The 21,411-nt window shown below is 36.4% G+C and overlaps 2 protein-coding genes across 2 annotated transcripts; both read left to right on the top strand.

Annotated features, from left to right (window-relative positions):
• The first annotated feature begins 8,044 nt into the window (after positions 1-8,044).
• On the top strand, positions 8,045-11,720 carry LOC137003149 (cerebellin-1-like). Its single transcript, XM_067363194.1, has 4 exons — positions 8,045-8,251; positions 8,352-8,435; positions 8,797-8,934; positions 9,023-11,720. The coding sequence occupies exons 1-4, from the start codon at positions 8,092-8,094 to the stop codon at positions 9,307-9,309; spliced, it is 669 nt and encodes a 222-aa protein (XP_067219295.1). The 5' UTR covers positions 8,045-8,091; the 3' UTR covers positions 9,310-11,720.
• Positions 11,721-19,765: 8,045 nt separating this feature from the next.
• On the top strand, positions 19,766-20,978 carry LOC137003717 (cerebellin-2-like). The gene is made up of 4 exons (XM_067363993.1): positions 19,766-19,896; positions 20,007-20,036; positions 20,379-20,516; positions 20,607-20,978. Exons 1-4 carry the CDS (start codon positions 19,782-19,784, stop codon positions 20,846-20,848), a joined length of 525 nt encoding a protein of 174 aa, XP_067220094.1. The 5' UTR covers positions 19,766-19,781; the 3' UTR covers positions 20,849-20,978.
• Positions 20,979-21,411: the final 433 nt, after the last annotated feature.

The raw sequence follows: 21,411 nt of genomic DNA, 5'->3' as shown, positions 1-21,411 counted from the left end.
ACCAATAACATGAAATCAATACGGAGATCCCGATGATCCGATCACAGAAACTAATAGCAGAGTTGGGGTAAGAATCTAAACATATTTCAGCTTTTCTAGATTGCTAACACATTATAAGTGATTCAGTTGGCCCAGTTTCCCAAACTATTCGTTCAGTTCTCAAAACAAAGACACATTTCTCAAAATGTTTACCAATGACAATATTGGGTAGCAAAACTGATGACACACCAGTCAAAATCTGAGAGAGCTGAAAGAATAATTTACAGGGGTTTTAAACAGTACCATGTAGGCTACTTTAGATGAGGGAAATTTCACGTTGTACACCCTCAATGTTGTGATTGTCAACTTTCTTTGTAACCATTTGTTATATGTGTACTGTATTTTTTGCAGTGTTGAGAAATGATTGCCCAGGGATATAATCTTGTGTCAGAAGACCAATACACTGCTATAGTACTGTATACTGTAATGAAATTTAGCCAAATGTGCAGAGGATGCTGAATTTACTTTTACTGTAATTGACAGTATACTGTATTTTGGTGCATACCAAGTTCATACTTATTTTTCTCATGCTTTTCATCTACTGCAAGATCAATTTATAATAGTAAAATGAAAAAGGTATTTTTGTTACAGTGTTATATGAATTGATCTCACTAGTGTTCACTGGGCAGTGCAGTAGTCTGTGTATTTGTTAAGTTTTGTGTGTCATCTGATGCCAAAGTTTGATTTTGTCAGACAAGAATACGTTTTGACTAGAACATTTTATTTTGACCTGGACGTTTGAGGTTTGTGCAAGTTGGTGTATAGTTTTGATATTGTATTTTGCTGTGAGAAAATGTTGAATTGTTTCATGAATTGTGCATTAGCAATCAAGAAAAACAATAGAGACTGAAAAGTTTTAAGGACAAATTTATGTTGGCATGTCATAAACCCAACTTCAAGTCTTGTTTAAAAAAAAATGTAAGAACTTTGGTCAGTTAGGCCAGAATATATGTTGTGGATGATTGCTAAAGTGTTGCTAGGTGGTTGCTAGGATATTCTGGGTGGTTGCTAGGCTCTTGCTATGCAGTTGCTGGGGTGTTGCTAGAGTATGTGGTTGATAGGGTGTGGGTGAACACACACAGACATTCCCACCTCTGTTAATAACAGAAACTCAAAAATTGTTCTGTTGCTCTTGCACTAAAATGTGATTTATACCATTGAGGTAGCCTGTGTAATATTGATAAAACTGCTCATCTCCTTTAGTGATACAAGTTCAGACTCATTTAGAAGTTTTTCATATAGTTTATTTACTTGGTGCCAAGATGGATATTGAAATTTTGTTATTTATTAATTTTAAACAGTATATAGATACTTTCTGGTAATGCAATGTTTGTGAACATGCCACCCCTTTGCCACCCTATAAATAATATTCTAGATTCGCCCCTTTGGATAAATCGCAATATAAGGGGGCGCCAAAAAAAATCTTGCCTAGGGCGCCAAAGAGGCTAGGGCCGGCACTGATGATTTCTTATAAGTTATTATTTCTACACTACTGGCTCATTTAGGCTATCAAACGGGTGCTTTCTCTTCGTCCTCTGCAAATTAAGCTAGGTAACGTAATGTTAGTTCGATAGAGAGACGTTTAAATCGTATACCGGTTTTTAAACTTTTTTTTTTTATTTTTTTAAGCGCGACCCTTTTATTTATGTGACACATAGTCATATACAACTAAACAAGCCAAAACGAATTAATTTAAAACGAAACTTAAGGTAAACCTGCATTGCTCTCATGGTATACCTCTCTCTTTCAGTGAAGTGGAGCAGTGCTCTTGCTGAATGGCACGGATTGCACTACAGACTATTGTACCTTTTATATGTTTTTTTTTTTTAAAACTGTATTTTATTTTTCATAACGAACAAGCTGCGATGTAACGTTTCCAGTGCTTTGTTGTGTGCGCGTGAGGCGCAGGCGCGATCAAACAGCTGTCTTTAAAGGGGACTTGCCTCATCGTCATGGCAACGGTTCGTGAACAGGTCAGATTACGTCAGAGTTTGTTGGATGCTCAGACGACCAAACAAACGCCGATTAAAGGTGCCCTAGATTCAAAAATTGAATTTATCTTGGCATAGTTAAATAACAAGAGTTCAGTACATGGAAATGACATACAGTGAGTCTCAAACTCCATTGTTTCCTCCTTCTTATATAAATCTCATTTGTTTAAAAGACCTCCGAAGAACAGGCGAATCTCAACATAACACCCACTGTCACTTAACAGTTGGGGTGTACGCCCCAATATTTGCATATGCCCGCCCATGTTCCCAACATTATGAAAGGCATTAGACAAGGGCAGGCATTAACGTCTGGAGCAGCACAACCGAACCATCAGACTAGGTAAGCAAGCAAGAACAATAGAGAAAAATGGCAGATGGAACAATAATAACTGACATGATTCATGATAACATCATATTTTTAGTGATATTTGTAAACTGTATTTCTAAATGTTTTGTTAGCATGTTGCTAATGTACTGTTAAATGTGGTTAAAGTTACCATCGTTTCTTACTGTATTCACGGAGACAAGAGCCGTCGTTATTTTCATTTTTAAACACTTGCAGTCTGTATAATTCATAAACACAACTTCATTCTTTATAAATCTCTCCAACAGTGTAGCATTAGCTGTTAGCCACAGAGCACAGCCTCAAATTCATTCAGAATGTAAACAATATAACAGTATACAATACTCACATAATCCGACGCATACATGCCGCATGCATGACGAACACTTTGTAAAGATCCATTTGAGGGTGTAAACTTTGTTTATGTACTGTTTAAGGCAAGCGCAAGCTTGGGGGCAGAGAGCATGAGAATTAAAGGGGCAGTAGCATAAATCGGCTCATATTTAATGATGCCCCAAAATAGGTAGTTAAAAAAATTAATTAAAAAAAATCTATGGAGTATTTTGAGCTGAAACTTCACAGACACATTCAGGGGACACCTTAGACTTATATTACATCTTGTAAAAAAACATTCGATGGCACCTTTAAACATGTTCAGTCGGGTAAACAGACTCCGACCAACGCCAACACCTATCCAACAAACTCCAACAGAGAGTTTGCTGGCGTTTGTTGGTGCGGTGTGAACTGAAACAGCTGAAAACAGCTGGCAGGTGTTAATGTCAAGCCCTGATTGTTACTAAGCCTGCCCTGGGTACACCAAAACTACCCGCATTTTTCTTGTCCGTTGCCCTCACAAATTTCTGCAGTTAAGCTTGGATGTACATTTACATTCCAATAAAGGTTATTAATGCCTCTGAATTTTGACTTTTTGCACCATTAGAATACTTATAGGCAACTAGTCATGATATCTTCCACTCCATGAAACCCATGTTAATGGTCAGTAGTACACATATATGGTGGTTTAATGTATTTGCATTGTACTAAAATGCGTTCATTTTCAATGGACATATATGCGGCTGAAACGGGTAGCCTAGTGCTATGGGGTCAGATTCCCGCCAATTGTATTGCAGTCACGGATCAAAAAATAATAAACGTGAATCACAAAATTAAAAACACATGTAAAAATATATAGCACAAACTTAAAAAAAATAATGCAAAATGATCGGAATGGCAAAGAACATGGTCACGGATCAAAATATAATAATCGTAAATCGAAAAATCAAAAGCACATTTAAAAAAATAACAAGCATGAATCAAAACTTTAAACACATTAAAAATGATATTGCACAAATCTTAAACTTGTGTTTATGCGTTCTTAAAAGTTGTTTTCCTTGCTTTTATTACTCTTTTCTTTCTGCTCTCTTTACATTTTCTGCTTATATTTTGCTCTTTTGTGCGCTTGTGCAGTTTTTCTCTTTGCTCTTCTTTCTACGTTCTGCTCTTGCTTTTCCAAATGTTGCAGTTCGAGTTTCATGTAAATTAGGCTGGGCTTAAGCGCCACCATTGGTCCACTAGTTCTAGATTGACAGCTCCTCCTCTAGCCAATCAATCGAAGGGAGGGAGATGACATCACTTCAATGCGACTCATGGCTACTGATGCTCACACTCATACAGGAGAAGATAACCATCACAGCTGGCAATTTCCGAGCTGTGGTAAACTCTTTCTGTTGCAGGACACTGTTATAATGCATATATATACATTATAACATATGTACATATGTACCTTCATACATATGTACCTGCAACTCGACCTGTCACCGGTATATAGGCTACTTCTACCTGGACAATCTTTTATTGTTAAATTTACCATCCTAACGACAACCTGTCACAGTTGTGCCTGTCTGACGATCTATCATTGTTATATTAATCTTTAATGCACCTACAACTGGACTTGGCACCGTGAAACGCAGCGTCCACCATGCAGCAGCCTCACAACATCACTCTTATGTGTGCCTGGCTCGTCTATAACTGTTATGTTACTGTTAGATATTTTTAGTATTCATACAATAATATTAATAATAATATGCTTGCTTGTTGTCTCTTGGGCTTAAATATCAATTTAAGATTCAAACTCTTGATACAAAACATAGCCTACCTTTTGTGAGTTCTTGTTTTTAATGTTGATAATATTATATGAGCAAGAATGCAAATCCAAATATCCACACAACAGTTCAACAAACAAAGGGGTAATATTAAGTGTTATTCTTCACAGTATTGTCAGTATTTGCTCTATTTTGCAACGAAAACAACAGCAGGATTACAACACAGCAGTGCTTCGAGAACGAATCTGCAACTTTGAATGAATTGTTCGTGAAAGTCATGATTCATTCATAAATACAGCCACTTGCTTCTTTGAATGAATGACTCGATGACTCAGGCATTAAGACAGTGACTTACCGCCATCTACTGGCGGTTTTAGTATTTAAAATAATCACTTTTCACGTTTTTAGCATTGCATATTTCTCTATTGAACATTTTTTTAATTTAAAACATTATTATTGTTGTAAAGGTATTCATAAAGATCAAAAACTGCACTAGAAAGTCAATTTAGGGGGCAAATATTGTCCCTTAATGGAAAATTTACAATCTAAGTGGAAGAGAGGGGGTACGCAGAAGGATGGTAAGTGTCTCAGGGGGTACTCCACTCTGAAAAGTTTGGGAACCACTGGTTTAGATCATTGTATGTTGCTCGTAATAGTAAACTGTGCATATTTTGTCATGTATTGTTTTCCTGTAAACAGATTTATAGATTTTGTCTTCCATGTACAGTATGTCATTGACACGGGTGTTGGTTTATGAATTTGATCACATTTTAACACTGAGATTATAAAATTATAAAGTTAAGCAATAGCCTTCACATCAGTGTTTTCCCCAATATTAGAGCAATTGCAAATGTTTATTGAGCTGTTGTATAAATCAATATAGCTATTATATAAGTTAATTTTGAATGTGTTTTTGCACTATTTTAATGAAAGGAGTATCAAACAAAGTCACAGCAGAACAGCTTCGCTCGTCTCTGAGCAACACAGCAGTGTTTCATTAATGAATTCCTGATTTGAACGAGAAGTTTGAATGAACTCTCCGCCACCTACATATCTGTATCTGTAATTTTGTTTTTATTTAAAACATTAATCTTATAGTATTGTGCAATTATGTAGTCATGTAATTAAACACAATAAATGTGTGAATAAATCACTGCATATCAAATCCACCTGGTTTCTGTAACTATCTTCTCTGTAACACTATCGTAGTCAATGCAGAGATGATACATTCAGTCTTAGAATTAATTTACCTATGATCGTTTAACAATTAAGAAATATATTAGCTACAGTAGCCTTAGCATATTAGCACCATGAGTCAAGTAATATTTTAACACCAAATACCATATATTATGAACATAAAGATTAACAATCATAAGTAGACTGCACAATAAAAAGAGTATCTCAAAAAGAGGAATTATTTGTCCATAGTTCAGATAACTTTACAGATTGAAAGTCCGTGTAAAGTTTCAGATTAAACTGTTATCTTCTCCTGTATGAGTGTGAGCATCAGTAGCCATGAGTCGCATTGAAGTGATGTCATCTCCCTCCCTTCGATTGATTGGCTAGAGGAGGAGCTGTCAATCTAGAACTAGTGGACCAATGGTGGCGCTTAAGCCCAGCCTAATTTACATGAAACTCGAACTGCAACATTTGGAAAAGCAAGAGCAGAACGTAGAAAAAAGAGCAAAGAGAAAAACTGCACAAAAGAGTAAAATATAAGCAGAAAATGTAAAGAGAGCAGAAAGAAAAGAGTAATAAAAGCAAGGAAAACAACTTTTAAGAACGCATAAACACAAGTTTAAGATTTGTGCAATATCATTTTTAATGTGTTTAAAGTTTTGATTCATGCTTGTTATTTTTTTAAATGTGCTTTTGATTTTTCGATTTACGCTTATTATATTTTGATCCGTGACCATGTTCTTTGCCATTCCGATCATTTTGCATTATTTTTTTTAAGTTTGTGCTATATATTTTTACATGTGTTATACATGTGGTATTATTTTTTGATCCGTGACCGCAATACTATTGGCGGGAATCTGATCCCATATAGTGCATCCCAAATTTTTCAACATTAACATTTTAATATAACATTATGGTCATTATGGCCTTTAGAAAAATGTTTTTTTGAGGAGGTGGAGTACACAATAGGCCCCTGTGGCACGGCCTAAGCTTTTGTCCTTAATGGCATTTTTTCCCCTACATTACTTTTACTTTTATACTTTAAGTAGTTTTGAAACCAGTACTTTTATGCTTTTACTTGAGTAAAAAGCTTGAGTTGATACTTCAACTTCTACAGAAGTATTTTTAAACCCTAGTATCAATACTTCTACTTGAGTAATGAATGTGAATACTTTTGACACCAGTGATAATTATAATAATAAAACGTGTTTCTCTTATTTATTGCATTTCTGCTGTGTTGGACTGTGATGTCGCCACTGCGTAAAAATATTTCTCAAACGGCAGTGACCCCCCGCCGATGACCAAATGCCTCTCCAGTAGATCTGCTCTGGCGCCGACTTTGGTCTCAATGAATAGAAAGATACATGCACATTTAAGTCTTACAGTTGAGTAAAAATCTATGTCTTCATCACTGTGATTTGTTCTGGTGATTGGATTGTAATGATCTAAGCTAATATGACTTGTCTTTGACCTGAGCATCCTTAGTCTGCATTTTCTGTACATTTCATGTTGACGTAAAATATTTCTATCACACATGTTATAAGGAACACTTTCGAGCCCAACCTTTAGTGTACGTTAGTTTTACTCGCGTTTTCGCAGTTTCCTCTATTAAATCCAGTCATGAAGCACATTCTTTTGCCACTCAGTCCAGCTGAGGGAACGCGTTCTAGCGGGAAAATGACGTCAGTGCATAGCCTACATTCTATGTATTTATGATTTATATTCATTGAGGCCTAATGTATTGACATTTTTAAAGAAATTAAATTATATACAGTCTCTTTAGAAGGTAAATCTTAAAAGGGAGTCCAATTAAATAATTTGTAACATATTTTGTCAGTTTCAAAAGTAGCTTTCTCAGCTTCTCTGTCGTCCTCTAAATTACCCATGTTTCACGCACAGGATTTTTTTTTTTTTTTTTTTTTTTTGTATATCATCACAAAATAATGTTCAATGCACATTATTACCTTTCATTTTGATAGGTTTTCACTGTGCACATACAGGAATCAGAAATCCTTACCTTTACCTTTGCATTATTAATCAATTCTTGATTTGTATATTAAATTTCAGCATCAAGGCAAATTTTCAACAATGTTAAAAGGCCCTAGATTGAGCTCTGACGTCACTGATCTGAATGCAACATGAATAAAAAGACTGATTAGAAACTATTAGAAATTAGAATGAAAGAATTATCCCATAGAAATATTAGCAGAACAATATGGAAAAGAAGGATTATGAAAAATAACAGGGGAATTGGGCACAATAACGGTTCCTTACACACACTTACTTTTTTCATTTTATTGTTACCTAAAATAAATATTGCCTCAAAATGTAGCCTACTTCTTGTAGTCCAAAGTCTACTGGACAGTTTAAACAATTACGCAAGATGTTGTTCTATAAATTCAGTTGATGCAGTACATTGTTAGTTACCGGCAGCACAATGTGGATTCTTATAACAGTTTTAATGCTCAATGTATGGGCTATACCAGCAGATGATGTGCTTTCACCAAACATAAACATCCTTGAAGAACTGGGGAAGATGGAAGCAAGGATGAAATCTATGGAGAAGGAAACGGAGATACTAAGAACAAAGAACGAAGGTAACGTGACAGGATCCGACATACAGGATCTATATTTCTTCAGCTTTCATTTACTGTCCATGTATGCCCTGATAATCTGTTTGAATGATGATTATTTTAGAACAAGCAAAAGAACTGAAGATTTTATATGATACAACGACTGACACAAAGATCAAAATGGATGAACTAATAAAGCAGAATCAAGGTAACAAATCACAAACATCAAAAGTCACTTTTAAAAATGTAAGGCTGTTACAACTATAAATATATATATTTATGTGTTTGTGCATGTGTTTAATTAAATGTTAAGGATTCAACTATTAAAGTCAAAATCTTTCATAGTTGAATCAATTAAAACACACACATGCGTGTATATATATATTAGCTTTTCCATAAAATAAATGACATTTTTAAATTTAAAAAAGCTATAATATTACAGTATTTTGGATCAAAGAAATGCAACTTTAGTGAACTAAGAGACTATTTAAAAAAAATCTTAACCCCAACCTTCTGAGTGCAAATATATTGAAATAATTTGTAATCTAATGTATAAATCTATGTTTTAGCTCCTAAAGTGGCTTTCTCAGCCTCTCTATTGACCTCTATTGGACCAAAAAGTGTTGGACCATTTCCTAATGGTTTACACACTCTGATTTACAAACATGTCTTCCTCAACATTGGAAATTCCTATAATGCAGATACAGGTGAATCTGTTCATATAGTGTTAAAAACTCTGTTATTTTCTATGATGCTCTGATTTGAATGGATCTAATGAATCTTTGTTGGATACAGGAATCTTCACAGCACCTGTGAGGGGAGTGTATGTGTTCAGGGTTTTCTCAAAGGCTTTTGGAAATCCAGAGAAAGCCGTTACCGCAGGCCTGTTTAAAAATGACCAGCATATCATGTCTACACATGGACACCAACAAAGTGGTTTTATCAGTTCTTCAAATGGAGTCTCTCTGCTGCTAGAAGAAGGGGATGAAATGAAGGTAAATCTCTATCCTGGCCAGTGGATTTTTGATAATGGAGAACACCATCACAGCTCCTTCAGTGGACATCTGCTCTTCACCATGTGATTTTTGCAGACAGTTTATTCACCCAAAAAAGCTTTTCATACATAAAGGATGTACAATCTTGGAAAATAAAATCAATTTACTGAATATAAGCAAATATAGAATGAAGTGGTTGTCATTTTCATATAACAAAGAAAATATTCTTATCATGGTTTAGTTTAAGGCAATGGTGTCATTAGTGCAAAACGCCCCCATGCGTGCAAGAAAATTAAAATGTGCAGAATGAATGCAACATTACAACTGATTAAAGATTAAGAATGTACGGACTGAGGAAATCAACCCTTCCAGGACAGGAAGTACAGCTGACCCTGCGTTTTCTTAGTTTGTCTGTCCCACAGTTTGACGGATCTGTCGTAAGACGCAGAGATGACGAGGCTTTCGGTAAGCCGCAGTGCGCTCACTTTGTCTGTGTGTGCCTAGAGACCAGTCAAAAGCACTCCAGTTTATCAGCAACACATGACTTCATGACATATGATCATTATATGTGGCACACCTTAAATGAAAGGAATAAGTCCCTCCTAAATAAGAGCCAATTGCCAATTGGTAAAGTCATCGTGTCACTGCTGCAGCCGTTAGAAGCTCCGGTTCCTATAGAAACAGTCAGACACACGCTTCTGAAATGATGCACAAGAGATGCGCATTTAGGACTGCACAATCGTATTTCGCTAAAAAAAAAAAACCTGTTTTTGTCATGATTCGAAATGCCGCGATTTCAGCTTTGTGCAGCATATCAGAAATTAATTTCTGTACTGACAGAATATCAGTTTATATTCATATGTAACAACACTTAAAAGCAATAGATAATACTGGTTTTATTTTATCAAATCATGTGAATTACTAATTTCGTCCTGAAACTACAACTGATATTAACACTTATTTCTGGATATATAGCCTAAATACACACATGCAACAATTTCAGCTTTCTCTTATGTCGTGGAGCATCAGAACGTTATTAACAAATTTTATGATATATGCTTACAAATGATAGTCCTGTGGTATATAATGTTATTTTGATGAAATGTAGTTATAAAATATTAAAACGAATTATATTGGCCAGCGAATAAAGTCCCTGGTTGCTGGAGATGCCGCCGTAAGTGCCGCTGCGAGATGCCGATGTCGCATTTTGCGCCAGCTCCTGCTGGGCCTTCGCGAGAGGATTTTGACATTGGTCAGCATGACATCAGAGTAAGGCAGCCCACCCTCGGACACATTTCTAACCGGACTTTGATGGTTCTATTATATTGGCTGTATTTACATAGAAATAAGAAATTTGAAACTACAAGATAAAAGATTACTCATGTTCTATGGATGTTGACGTCTAAATTCTGAGTTGCACTATATAGAGTTTGCTGTTCTCATCATTTTGTGTGTAGCTATAGTTAACACATTTTCAGAGACCGGTTCAATCTACTTTTATGGGCTTTTCTTTCTCCTTATATCTCTATCTATAATTTCTTTTAACACTACAGGTTAAGAAACATTACAAAAAGGAAAGCAATTTTTTTGTTTTCTTAATTTAAATCTGACTTTTATTTTCTGCAAGAATGCCACTCAACCAAAGAGGATTGTGTTTTCTGGAGATCTCAGTGGGGATCTGATTTATGGATGGCTCATGGAACAAGTAACTCGGCTGGTGTTTGTATTCTTAAAAGGATAGTTCACCCCCAAAAAATGAAAATTCTGTCATCATTTACTCACCCTCAGTATGTTCCAAACCTTTATAAAGTTTTTTGTTATGTTGAACACAAAGGGAGATATTTTAAAGAATGTGGGAAACTGAACAGTTGTGGAGCACCATTGACTTCCATAGTATTTTTTTTTTCCTACTATAGAAGTCATTGATGCCCCAAAGTGGCCTGGTTACAAACTTTCTTCACAATATCTTCCTTTGGGTTCAACAGAGCAAAGACATTTTAGAGGTTTGGAACAACTTGAGGGTGAGTAAATGATAACAGAATTTTATTTTTGGGCGAACTATCCCTTTTGGTCATGTTTCTATACTGAACAACTATGGAAAGATATTGAAACATATATTAAAGATATGCAAATTTTATATCCATAAATGTAAATTCACCAACAACAAACCAATTTTTCTTGTTTTTTTGAAAGAATTTAAAATGTATCTTAACACTATTTCATCCTCTGTAAATAAGAAAGTGAGAAGAACAACCTCAATTTGTAAAGACTTAAATAATTTGTACACTCTTACTGAAATGTAAATTAATATATTAATACTAATAACTTTATTTTTCTCTTTTAGCATTTACTGTTTTTTTTCTGTTCTGTATGTTCAGATGACATTAGACATATTGTTTATATATGTTGTGTACTCTATACAAAATTGTATGTCATTATTTTCATCTTTGTAATGTTTGCAATCATAATAATAAAAAATAATAATAAAAACATTTCTAACCGGCATGCATCTCGCGGTGATCACCGGTGATCGGTTCTACCAAAGAATACACTAACAAGAAGCGACACTCAATAGAACGTGAGTTCTACCGGCAACACCAGCGCACAGCAGCAGATCTGCGTTTCCGCCATTTAGGGGTGAAAGCGAGTCGACAATCCACTAGTTTCTATGGCAATATCAGCTGCTTTGTTAAAAAAAAAAAAACGTTCATTAAAGCTGAAATCCAACTTTAATGATGACAACACAGAATAAAATACTATCACTAGAGATCATCAAATATTTTTAACAGTTTATTCTACACACTTTGTGTTTAAGTCTTCCACTTTTTCAACCTTTGCTCTCTAGAAACCCCAGTCAGTTTGGGTTAAAATTCTTTAAAAGGCTTATATAAACACTGAATTATTACCAACATATGAAATTAAATTAAGGACATACATCAGAAAAATTGGGAATGTTGGACAATAAATATATGAATATAACAGCTTGGTTTTGCAGTGTTGTCCAATGTCTGTTAAAGCAAAAGTGTCCAAAAGTGTGAATTATGTGATACAGCAATGCATCATGTATTATAAGATTGTTATGTTTGTAGCATGATCCATTAAAACGTACAATATTTCACTTCAAGTTCAGACCTGTCACTATTAGCCTACTCCACGGTCTGAAATACATTGTACGCTGCAAACATGATGATCTTAAATTTATTAATTATTAATTTACTATTAATAAATGTGTAAAGTTGCATAAAATGGAAATACTCAATAGGCTAACCACGTTACCTCAGATGGTTGAATGGTTGGATTCCACAACTGGTAAAATAAACATACAATACAATATACTTGTTGCAAGCTGGGAAGATGGCCGCATGAACGCTTTTGTCCTCTCCTGATCAGTACAAATCCTCAAATAACTCTATATCTAGGTGTTCATATTGTCTAAATAAGCAATTAATTGACTACTTAGGATTGTGTTTTGAAGTTTTGGGAACTTTGGACCGTTTGGAGTTATATTATGGCTGATAATACGCGTCAACAAAACAAAGGACGCCGACGGTGAACAGTCCTCAATGAATGAATTGCGTGCGCTAAGTGTTAAAATGGACAATATGCAGACCAAAATGGATAGCATGCAAGTAAAAATTGAAACACAGATGGAGGTGAAAATAAACACACTTCGTGGAAGTTTGGAGAAATTAATTTCAGATAGACAAGCCGCTTTTAAAAATGAGTTGGAGAAGGCAGTCAACGAAATGCGTAACAATTTGGATTTGGAAGTCAGTATTTTATGTTCCAGAGTGGAAAGTATTGAAACGAAAATGAACACAAAGGGGGTGCGAGGCAAGCCCTTTGATCCAGATGTCTCATTGGTTATTGTCGGGTTGCCGCAAATAGAAGGGGAAGGTGTTGAGGCCAAAGTTAAAGAGTTGTTGCGTGAGGGTCTGCGCTGTGACCCGGTGCCAAAGCTGGTGGCCGCGGAGCACTTAAGGCCGAGAGGACGACAACCAGGGCTGGTGAAAGTGGAGCTTGAGACAGTTCAGGACAAAGTGGCTGTCCTTCGTAGGAAGTCTAAGCTCAAGGATTACGACAACTATCGAAGAGTGTACGTATCGTCTGCGAAATCGTAGGCGGAGCGGTTCATGGACTTCAATTTGCGAAATCTCCTCCGAGAGATTCCATCTGCAAAGGATTACTATTTGGCTGGTAATGGGAGGTTGATTAAACATTCTGAGAATGACGCGGAAAGAGACGCGCCCACATAGCAAATGTTTTCTGGCCAAGCTCCGGGCCACATGATCACGTTTCCCTCGGTACCGCAAAGAATGACAGCCCTGAAGTGGCCCAGAACTGGATTAAAGACAGGGGTCACACATGGGCCATAACCAGCCCGAATCTCAGCCAGTTAATCACCCTTAACTGGCCCTGAACTGGGCCAATGCAGGTTTTATTATTGGTACCAATTCTCAGCCATATGTTAACCATATCACCACCAACCTAGGTATGACTTAGGCCGTGTGTCCACCTAAGCGTTTTTAGCCAGCTGAAAACGCTAGGCGCTCTGCTTAAAACGCCCGTCTGTGAGCGCTTGAGAGCGCTTCTGCAGCGCAGCTTTTTTTTTTTCCGTTGAGACGCTTTGTTGCCATGATACGGAATATCCGCGTCACTGTTACTTATAACTGATTTTGCAGGTATTTTGTTTCATGCTAAAAATGTTCACACAATGTGAAATTACTTGCTATGTATGTTCGGAGAGCAGTAATATTAATTTCTCATCCATTTTGTTTCTGTTTGTTGATGTCGCTGTACAGCAAGAATGTGATAGTTGGTCGGAGTTGTATTTGTCCCGCCCCTCCTCCACTCTGATTGGACGGCTGGCTAAAAAAGTGACAGTGATGAGCGCAGCGTTTTACTCAAAGTTGAATATTCTTCAGCTCGAAGCGACCAGTAAAAAACGCCCAGCTCTCAGCGCTTGAGCGTAAAAAAGACGCTCTGCGCCTCACGCTCTCGGCGTTTAAAAAACGCGGCGCTCCCATTGAAAACAATTGAAAAAGTACGCTCGAAGCTGGAAAAAAAGGTGGACACACGGCATAAGGCCGTCGCTTCGAGCTGAAGAATGTTCAACTTTGAGTAAAACGCTGCGCTCATCACTGTCACTTTTTAGCAAGCCATCCAATCAGAGTGGAGGAGGGGCGGGACAAATACAACTCCGACCAACTGTCACATTCTTGCTGTACAACAACATTAACAAACAGAAACAAAATGGATGAGAAATTAATATTACTGGTCTCCGAACATACATAGCAAGTAATTCCACATCGTGTGAACATTTTTAGTATGAAACAAATTACCTGCAAAATCAGTTATAAGTAACAGTGACGCGGATATTCCGTATCATAGCAACGAAGCGTCTCAACAGAAAAAAACGCTGCGCTGCAGAAGCGCTCGCAGACGGGCGTTTTAAGCAGAGCGCCTAGCGTTTTCAGCTGGCTAAAAACGCTTAGGTGGACACACGGCCTTAACGTACCTAGAACAGCGGTTGTCCGACAGACGTCTTCACCTTTCAGTGGGAGAAATTTCAACCGACGCATCACGTGAATCTCATCCACCAACCAGAAAAGCTGCTGTTACCGTGGAGATCGCGCCAAAATAAACAATAGTTGACCGCCCAGTTGTAACTATAACGTTACATATATTTTTAAATAAACTGTTATGTAGGGGATATATATATATATATATATATACAGAGCCGGATTAACGCAAAGGCAAACTAGGCACGTGCCTAGGGCCCGATTGGCGGGATGGGGCCCAGACAGAGGAAAAAAAAAAAATAATAATAATAATAATAAAAATAAAATAAAATGTACAAATGTCCTATCTACAATTTATTTCAATATTTATTAATTAACTAAAAATAGTGACGATGTTTATCTTAACCATAGTCAGAGTGGGTCCGATGGACTCGCAAAAACGAACACATCCTGTGGGTGTTGCGAAGCAAAATACTAAATAAAGCTTGCCATAAAAAGCCTGCAAAAGTAATGATTATGAAAGTGATAAAACAGCAAGGAGACATTTTAATTGTTTATTAATAAACTAATGTTTTCTGAATCAGTGTCGGCTGCGAACAGTGCGAAAATGAAGTTGACATTACTGACTCTCATCATCTCCGTGGACGCGCTTAGAGAGAGAATGCACATTTCATTAGGATGATCATCAGAGAGCCTGTTTCTTTTCGTTTTGAATTATTTCGTTTAAAAGTAGACATTTCAAGCTTTCTATATATTTCTCATGTCTGTGAGGCAAGCAGCCGCTGAGTTTCGGTTCATTTATAAGACGCGCCAGTTCACGCGCCAGTGATCGCGCCGGCACCTCCATGTCATTATTATATTGCCTGCTATATTTGCTTCTTATTTATTAAATCCAGGCAATTGGTTGATGAAACATTGATTAAAATTAAGATACAATTTTTACAAAACGAAATTCACTTTAAAGAAAGGCTTTCAAATCAAAACTGAATGAAGTGTTTAAAATCATGTCTGACCCACTCCATGTCTCCCGATATATTGCGCATGATGCATCTTACTCATGCTGTTCACTTTTCATAATCAAATAGATTAAATTTAAAAATAACATTAGAATAGGCCTATTTAAACATAAATATTAAACTAAATACGTATTTAATGGCTACCAACATGTATACAGTACAGAGAAATTGCATGTCCATTTCATTTATTTAACATATTCAATATTGGGGGCATTTTTTTAAAAGTATAAAACAATAGTTACTTTCCCTGGTAATTAGTTCCTTTTATAATAATGTAACTCGGTTATTAACTCATTTACTATTTGTGAGAAGTAACTAATAACTATAACTAATTACTTTTTTAATAACGTGCACTGCATTTGACACACAAGACTCACAGAAAAGAAAAGACAGAAATGCGCAGCAATATCAAGTTCCCTTTCACTCTTGAACAAACAACACACAGAATTATGCCTGTTTTGTCAAGTATCCTCATCCTCTCCTACATCTTTGGAGATTTAAATAGTCGCATCGCGCACCTCAAAGATTATGTTGAGGAGGATGATATTCCCTCCAGGGTGGTGTTGGACTCAAGTTCAAATAAACATGGGGAAACTTTCATTGAATTTCTTAAAGATTCTAAATGTTGTGTTTTGAATGGAAGAGTAACCCCAGAAAATGACAATTTTACTTGTATATCTGTCAGAGGTAAAGCTGTGGTTGATTACATTGTGACGCCATAGATTTAAATACCTGTGTAGAATTTAAAGTCTTTTACTCCTTTGGGTCTAAAAAAATGAGCAGCAGGTGATAAACCCGATAGATGATAGAGGTAAGCTCCCTGATCATTCTGTGCTATATTTACGTTTTAAAATACAAGAGGCAGGCTTTACAGAAAGAACATATTTTGATTTGAAAAGTAAGAGTCCAATGAGAAAGTTGCATGATAACTTTCTGGAGTCTGAGGTCTGCTATAAAGCTCTGAATGACATTGTAGACCGATTAGAGAATGGGGAAAACACACAGGAAAATGTGAATCATTGCTATGAATGGTTTTGTTTGACTTTACATAGAGAAATTGATAAATATAGACCCAAACGAAGCAGAAGAAGTAATAAAAATACATATAGAATTAAACAACCCTATTGGAATAATGAACTACATTATATACTTGGAGTATATGGCAAAATCTACGCATGGCAGAGCAACAATATTTACAATGCAAAGAACAGATTTTGAAAAAAGATTTATTTGTTGTATTTAAAAATCGTCAGAATGACTTTGATAAAATGTTGAGATTTTATAAAAGACGCTTCAGGAGAGGAAAAGCTCTCCAGCTACAACAGCATCTGCAGAGTAATAATTCACAACAGTTCTGGAGAGAAATGAATAAGCTTGGACCGAAAAGGAAAAAGCCAATTCCACATGAGATTGTTACAGATACAGGGGAATCTATATTTACAACAGAGCAAGTGATAAGTAGATGGGAGACAGACTATAGTAACTTGTTTGCAAGCAACAACACCCATCAGTTTGATGATGAGTTAGTAGATAACTGCAGATTTAGAATGCTGCTTGAACATAAACGTCCATTTCTGCCCTTCACTAATGATGTTTTAGATCGTGAGATTACTGTGGATGAGGTGCAGACTGTTATTGAAAAGACTAAAACATATAAAGCTGTTGGTGTGGATGAATTGTCTAATGAGGTCCTTAAATGTCCAAAGCTGTTAAAGACTCTGCATTGTTTATTTAAATATTGTTTTGAAAGTGGTCTACTAAGTAAGTCTATTATCCAGCCTATCCCCAAGTCGTCTCAAGCTGACCCAAGAGTCCCCTTGAATTACAGAAGCATCAGTTTGTTAAGTACAGTTTATAAAGTGTTCTCTGGCATCCTCAACAATCGGCTTTGTGAATTTTTAGAAATGAATAAAATCTTGGTGGATGAACAGAATGGATTTAGAAAAAACAGAGCGTGCATTGATCACATTTATGTTCTGTCCTCAGTGGTGAGAGCAAGACTGCAGGAAGACAAAAATACTTTTGTTTGTTTTGTGGATTTAAAAAAAGCTTTTGATCGAATAAACAGAGACCTTCTGAAACATAAGTTAATTATGTGTGGTATTGGTTGTCGTTTTTATAAATCCATTAAAGCCCTGTACAAGGCCCCACTAGCCTGTGTGCAGGTGAATGAGCTAAGGACAGGTTGGTTTTCTACTCCATTTGGAGTGAAACAAGGAGACGGTCTCACCAACTCTATTTGCAATTTATGTGAATGACTTAGCTCAAGAAATAAAGAGAGCCAACTTGGGTGTAGACATTGATGATTTGAATCTCAGCATATTATTGTATGCTGATGACATTGTTTTGGTTGCTGACGAGGAGGCAAAGCTGCAGAAGATGCTGGATATTATGTATAAATGGTGTAATAAATGGAGACTTGCCATTAATTGGGATAAAACACAAATAGTTCACTTTAGAAAGCCTTTTGTACATCAGAGTGATTAGGAATTTTATTTTGGACAAACATTACTGATGTATTCTGTAACTTCTAAGTATCTTGGTTTTGTTTTTCATGAAAATGTGAATTTTTCAGAAGGCAGACAAGTGTTATCAGAGTCTGCTGGGAGGGCACTTGGAGCTGTGGTTAATAAGATGAAGGTCTGTCCTGAGCTGAGTTTTGACATATTTACTAAACTGTATGATTGAGTGGTTAGACCTGTGTTGTTCAGTAGTAAATGTACAACAATGTTTTTTGAATAGTTTACAGGGTAAGATCACCAATATCAGACAAATAGCCTATTATTTTAAATTTATAAAGAACAGTGGAAATTAGAGACACTACGGAAGCCTAAATTAAGAAGTTATGTACAGTTTAAGGAAAATTTCTTTACTGAACCTTATGTCAAATATAATCTGAAAAGAAGACAGAGGTTTCTGTGTGCTCAGCTCAGAGCTGCAGTGCTGCCCCTAGATGTGGAAGTGGGGCGCTTTGAAGGAGTCCCAGAGGAGGATAGGTTATGTTCTGTATGTGATTTATGTTTGGTGGAGGATGAATTTCATTTTATGTTTTATTGCCCTCTGTATAACAATTTAAGAATTGATTTGTATAATATGATGCAACAGAAAAACCCAAATTTGTTTTGGCTGTCTGAAGGTGAAATTATGTGTTGGTTATTTGAAAAAGAACTTTTTTGTATGGCAACCTTTGTTGAGAAGGCATGGACATTAAGACAAAAGACTTTGTATCCTGAGATGAGATGATTTAGTTTTGATTATGTCAGGATGTTGTGACTTATTGTACTGTTTGTTTGTTTTTTTTTGATGGACATCTTTCCTAATGACTGGATAGTGTCATATAAGCCCATGTGGGCTGGGCACCATGAGTGCATGACACTTTATAAAATATTCATTCATTCATATAAGACAATACAACATTTAGGATCATACAATTTACTGGTGATTTAATTTAAAAAACTGTTCTATTGCGCTTCTGATTTGGCAGTGAAATTCGCCAGTTTTGGGTGCGTAAGATGTGAAGGATTATATGGCCCAGTTAGTATTTTCACCCCATAATGGCGGCCGCGTACCGGAGCGCCATCTAGTGGCTGTTACCCAAAAATATCAGTGTCGCCTCTTGGGTTCTACTCTGGTTCAACGCAGATTTTGCTCATCTCAAACGAGCCTAACCTCTATATCTACCGTCTCGATGGCAGGAAAATCTTTTAATTCAGTAGAAAAATCGCTTCTCTTCATAAAGATCACGTCCGAAATATGTTGTGATTTACTGTTTATACCTTTCTAAACCAGCACAGTAGGCCTACGGACTTTTCTCCGTCTGTCCCATTCCGCTTTTCACTTTGCCCTCCACCTGAATTTCGCGCCTCACCAAGAACCACGTGATTGCGAACTACCTATTCCTTTACGCTACTAATCAAAGTCGGATGTGACGACACACCCGTACTCTGATAAAGGCCTGTTCAGTTGATGCTGTACATTGTTAGTTACCGGCAACACAATGTGGTTTCTTTTTACAGTTTTAATGTTTAATGTGTGGGCTATACCAGCAGATGATGTGCTTGAAGAACTGGGAAAGCTGAAAGCAAAGATGAACTCTATGGAGAATAAAATCAAGCGACTAACAACAGAGAATGAAGGTAACGTGACCGGAACATACGTGACACGAATTCATCTATTTCTTCAGCTTTCATTTACTGTCCATGTATGCACTGAACATCTGTTTGAATGATGATTATTATTATTTTAGAACAAGCAAAACAACTGAAGATTTTGAAAGGTAAGAAATTACAATTTGTGAATCAAGTCACTTTTGAAAGGCTATAAATTAGGGCTGTGTAGCTTTGGGTAGACAGCGATTCAATTTGATTCACGATTCAAAGGTGTTCGATTCAAGAACGATTTTTGCAAATTCAGAACGATTCGATTTGAGACGATTCAAATTAATTCGATGCGATTCGATTCTGCACTTTAATATGCATTTATAAGGATATTGAAATTAAAGGCTGTTTTAACTAAAGTTTAAGAGACCTCTTTCAAAAACATAAAAAAAAAATGTATTTTGAATGGCAGTGTAAATAAAATGAAATGATTTATAATCTAATGTATAAGTCTGTTTTAGCTCCTAAAGTGGCTTTCTCAGCCTCTCTGTTGATCTCTCTTGGACCACAAAGTGTTGGACCATTTTCTGATGATTTACACACCCTGATTTACAAACAAGTTTTCCTCAATATTGGAGACGCCTATAATGCAGATACAGGTGAATCAGTTCATATAGTGTTAATATATCTCTGTAACTTTCTATGATGCTCTCATTTGAATGGATCTAATGAATCTTTGTTGGATCCAGGAATCTTCACAGCACCTGTGAGGGGAGTGTACGTGTTCAGGGTTTTCTCAAAGGCTTTTGGAGATCCAGAGAAAACTCTTACCGCAGGCCTGTTTAAAAATGACCAGCATATCATGTCTACACATGGACACCAACAAAGTGGTTTTATCAGTTCTTCAAATGGACTCTCTCTGCTGCTAGATGAAGGGGATGAAATGAAGGTAAATCTCTATTCTGGCCAGTGGATTTTTGATGATGGATGACACCATCACAGCTCCTTCAGTGGACATCTGCTCTTCACCATGTGATTTTTGCAGACAGTTTATTCACCCAAAAAAGCTTTTCTTGCATGAAGGATGTACAATCTTTGAAAAATAAAATCAATTTACTGAAATAAGCAAATATAAAATGAAGTGGTTGTCTTTCCTATATAACAAAGAAAATATTCATATCATGGTTTAGTTTAAGGCAATGGTGTCATTAGTGCAAAACGCCCCCATGCGTACAAGAAAATTAAAATGTGCAGAATGAATGCAACATTACAACTGACTAAAGATTAAGAATGTACGGACTGAGGAAATCGACCCTTCCAGGACAGGAAGTACAGCTGACCCTGCGTATCTCCACAAATGAGCTCCTTGGGGTCACGAGGGTTCACCTCCAGCACCTTGACAGGACCGCCACACACAAACATGCCAACCCGTGAAACCGAGCATAAGTTGAGAAATGGAAAGGAAATGGAATATACTGTTGTATAGATGGTGATGTGGAGGTGATCGCAAATCCACAATATACTCTGAATAAAAATACCTGTTTCTAAGAAACT

This window comes from Chanodichthys erythropterus, chromosome 16 (assembly GCF_024489055.1).
Source record: "Chanodichthys erythropterus isolate Z2021 chromosome 16, ASM2448905v1, whole genome shotgun sequence".
Taxonomy (NCBI): Eukaryota; Metazoa; Chordata; class Actinopteri; order Cypriniformes; family Xenocyprididae; genus Chanodichthys; species Chanodichthys erythropterus.
The sequence above is the reverse complement of the archived record's forward strand: the minus strand, read 5'-3'. Positions and strand labels throughout refer to the sequence as shown.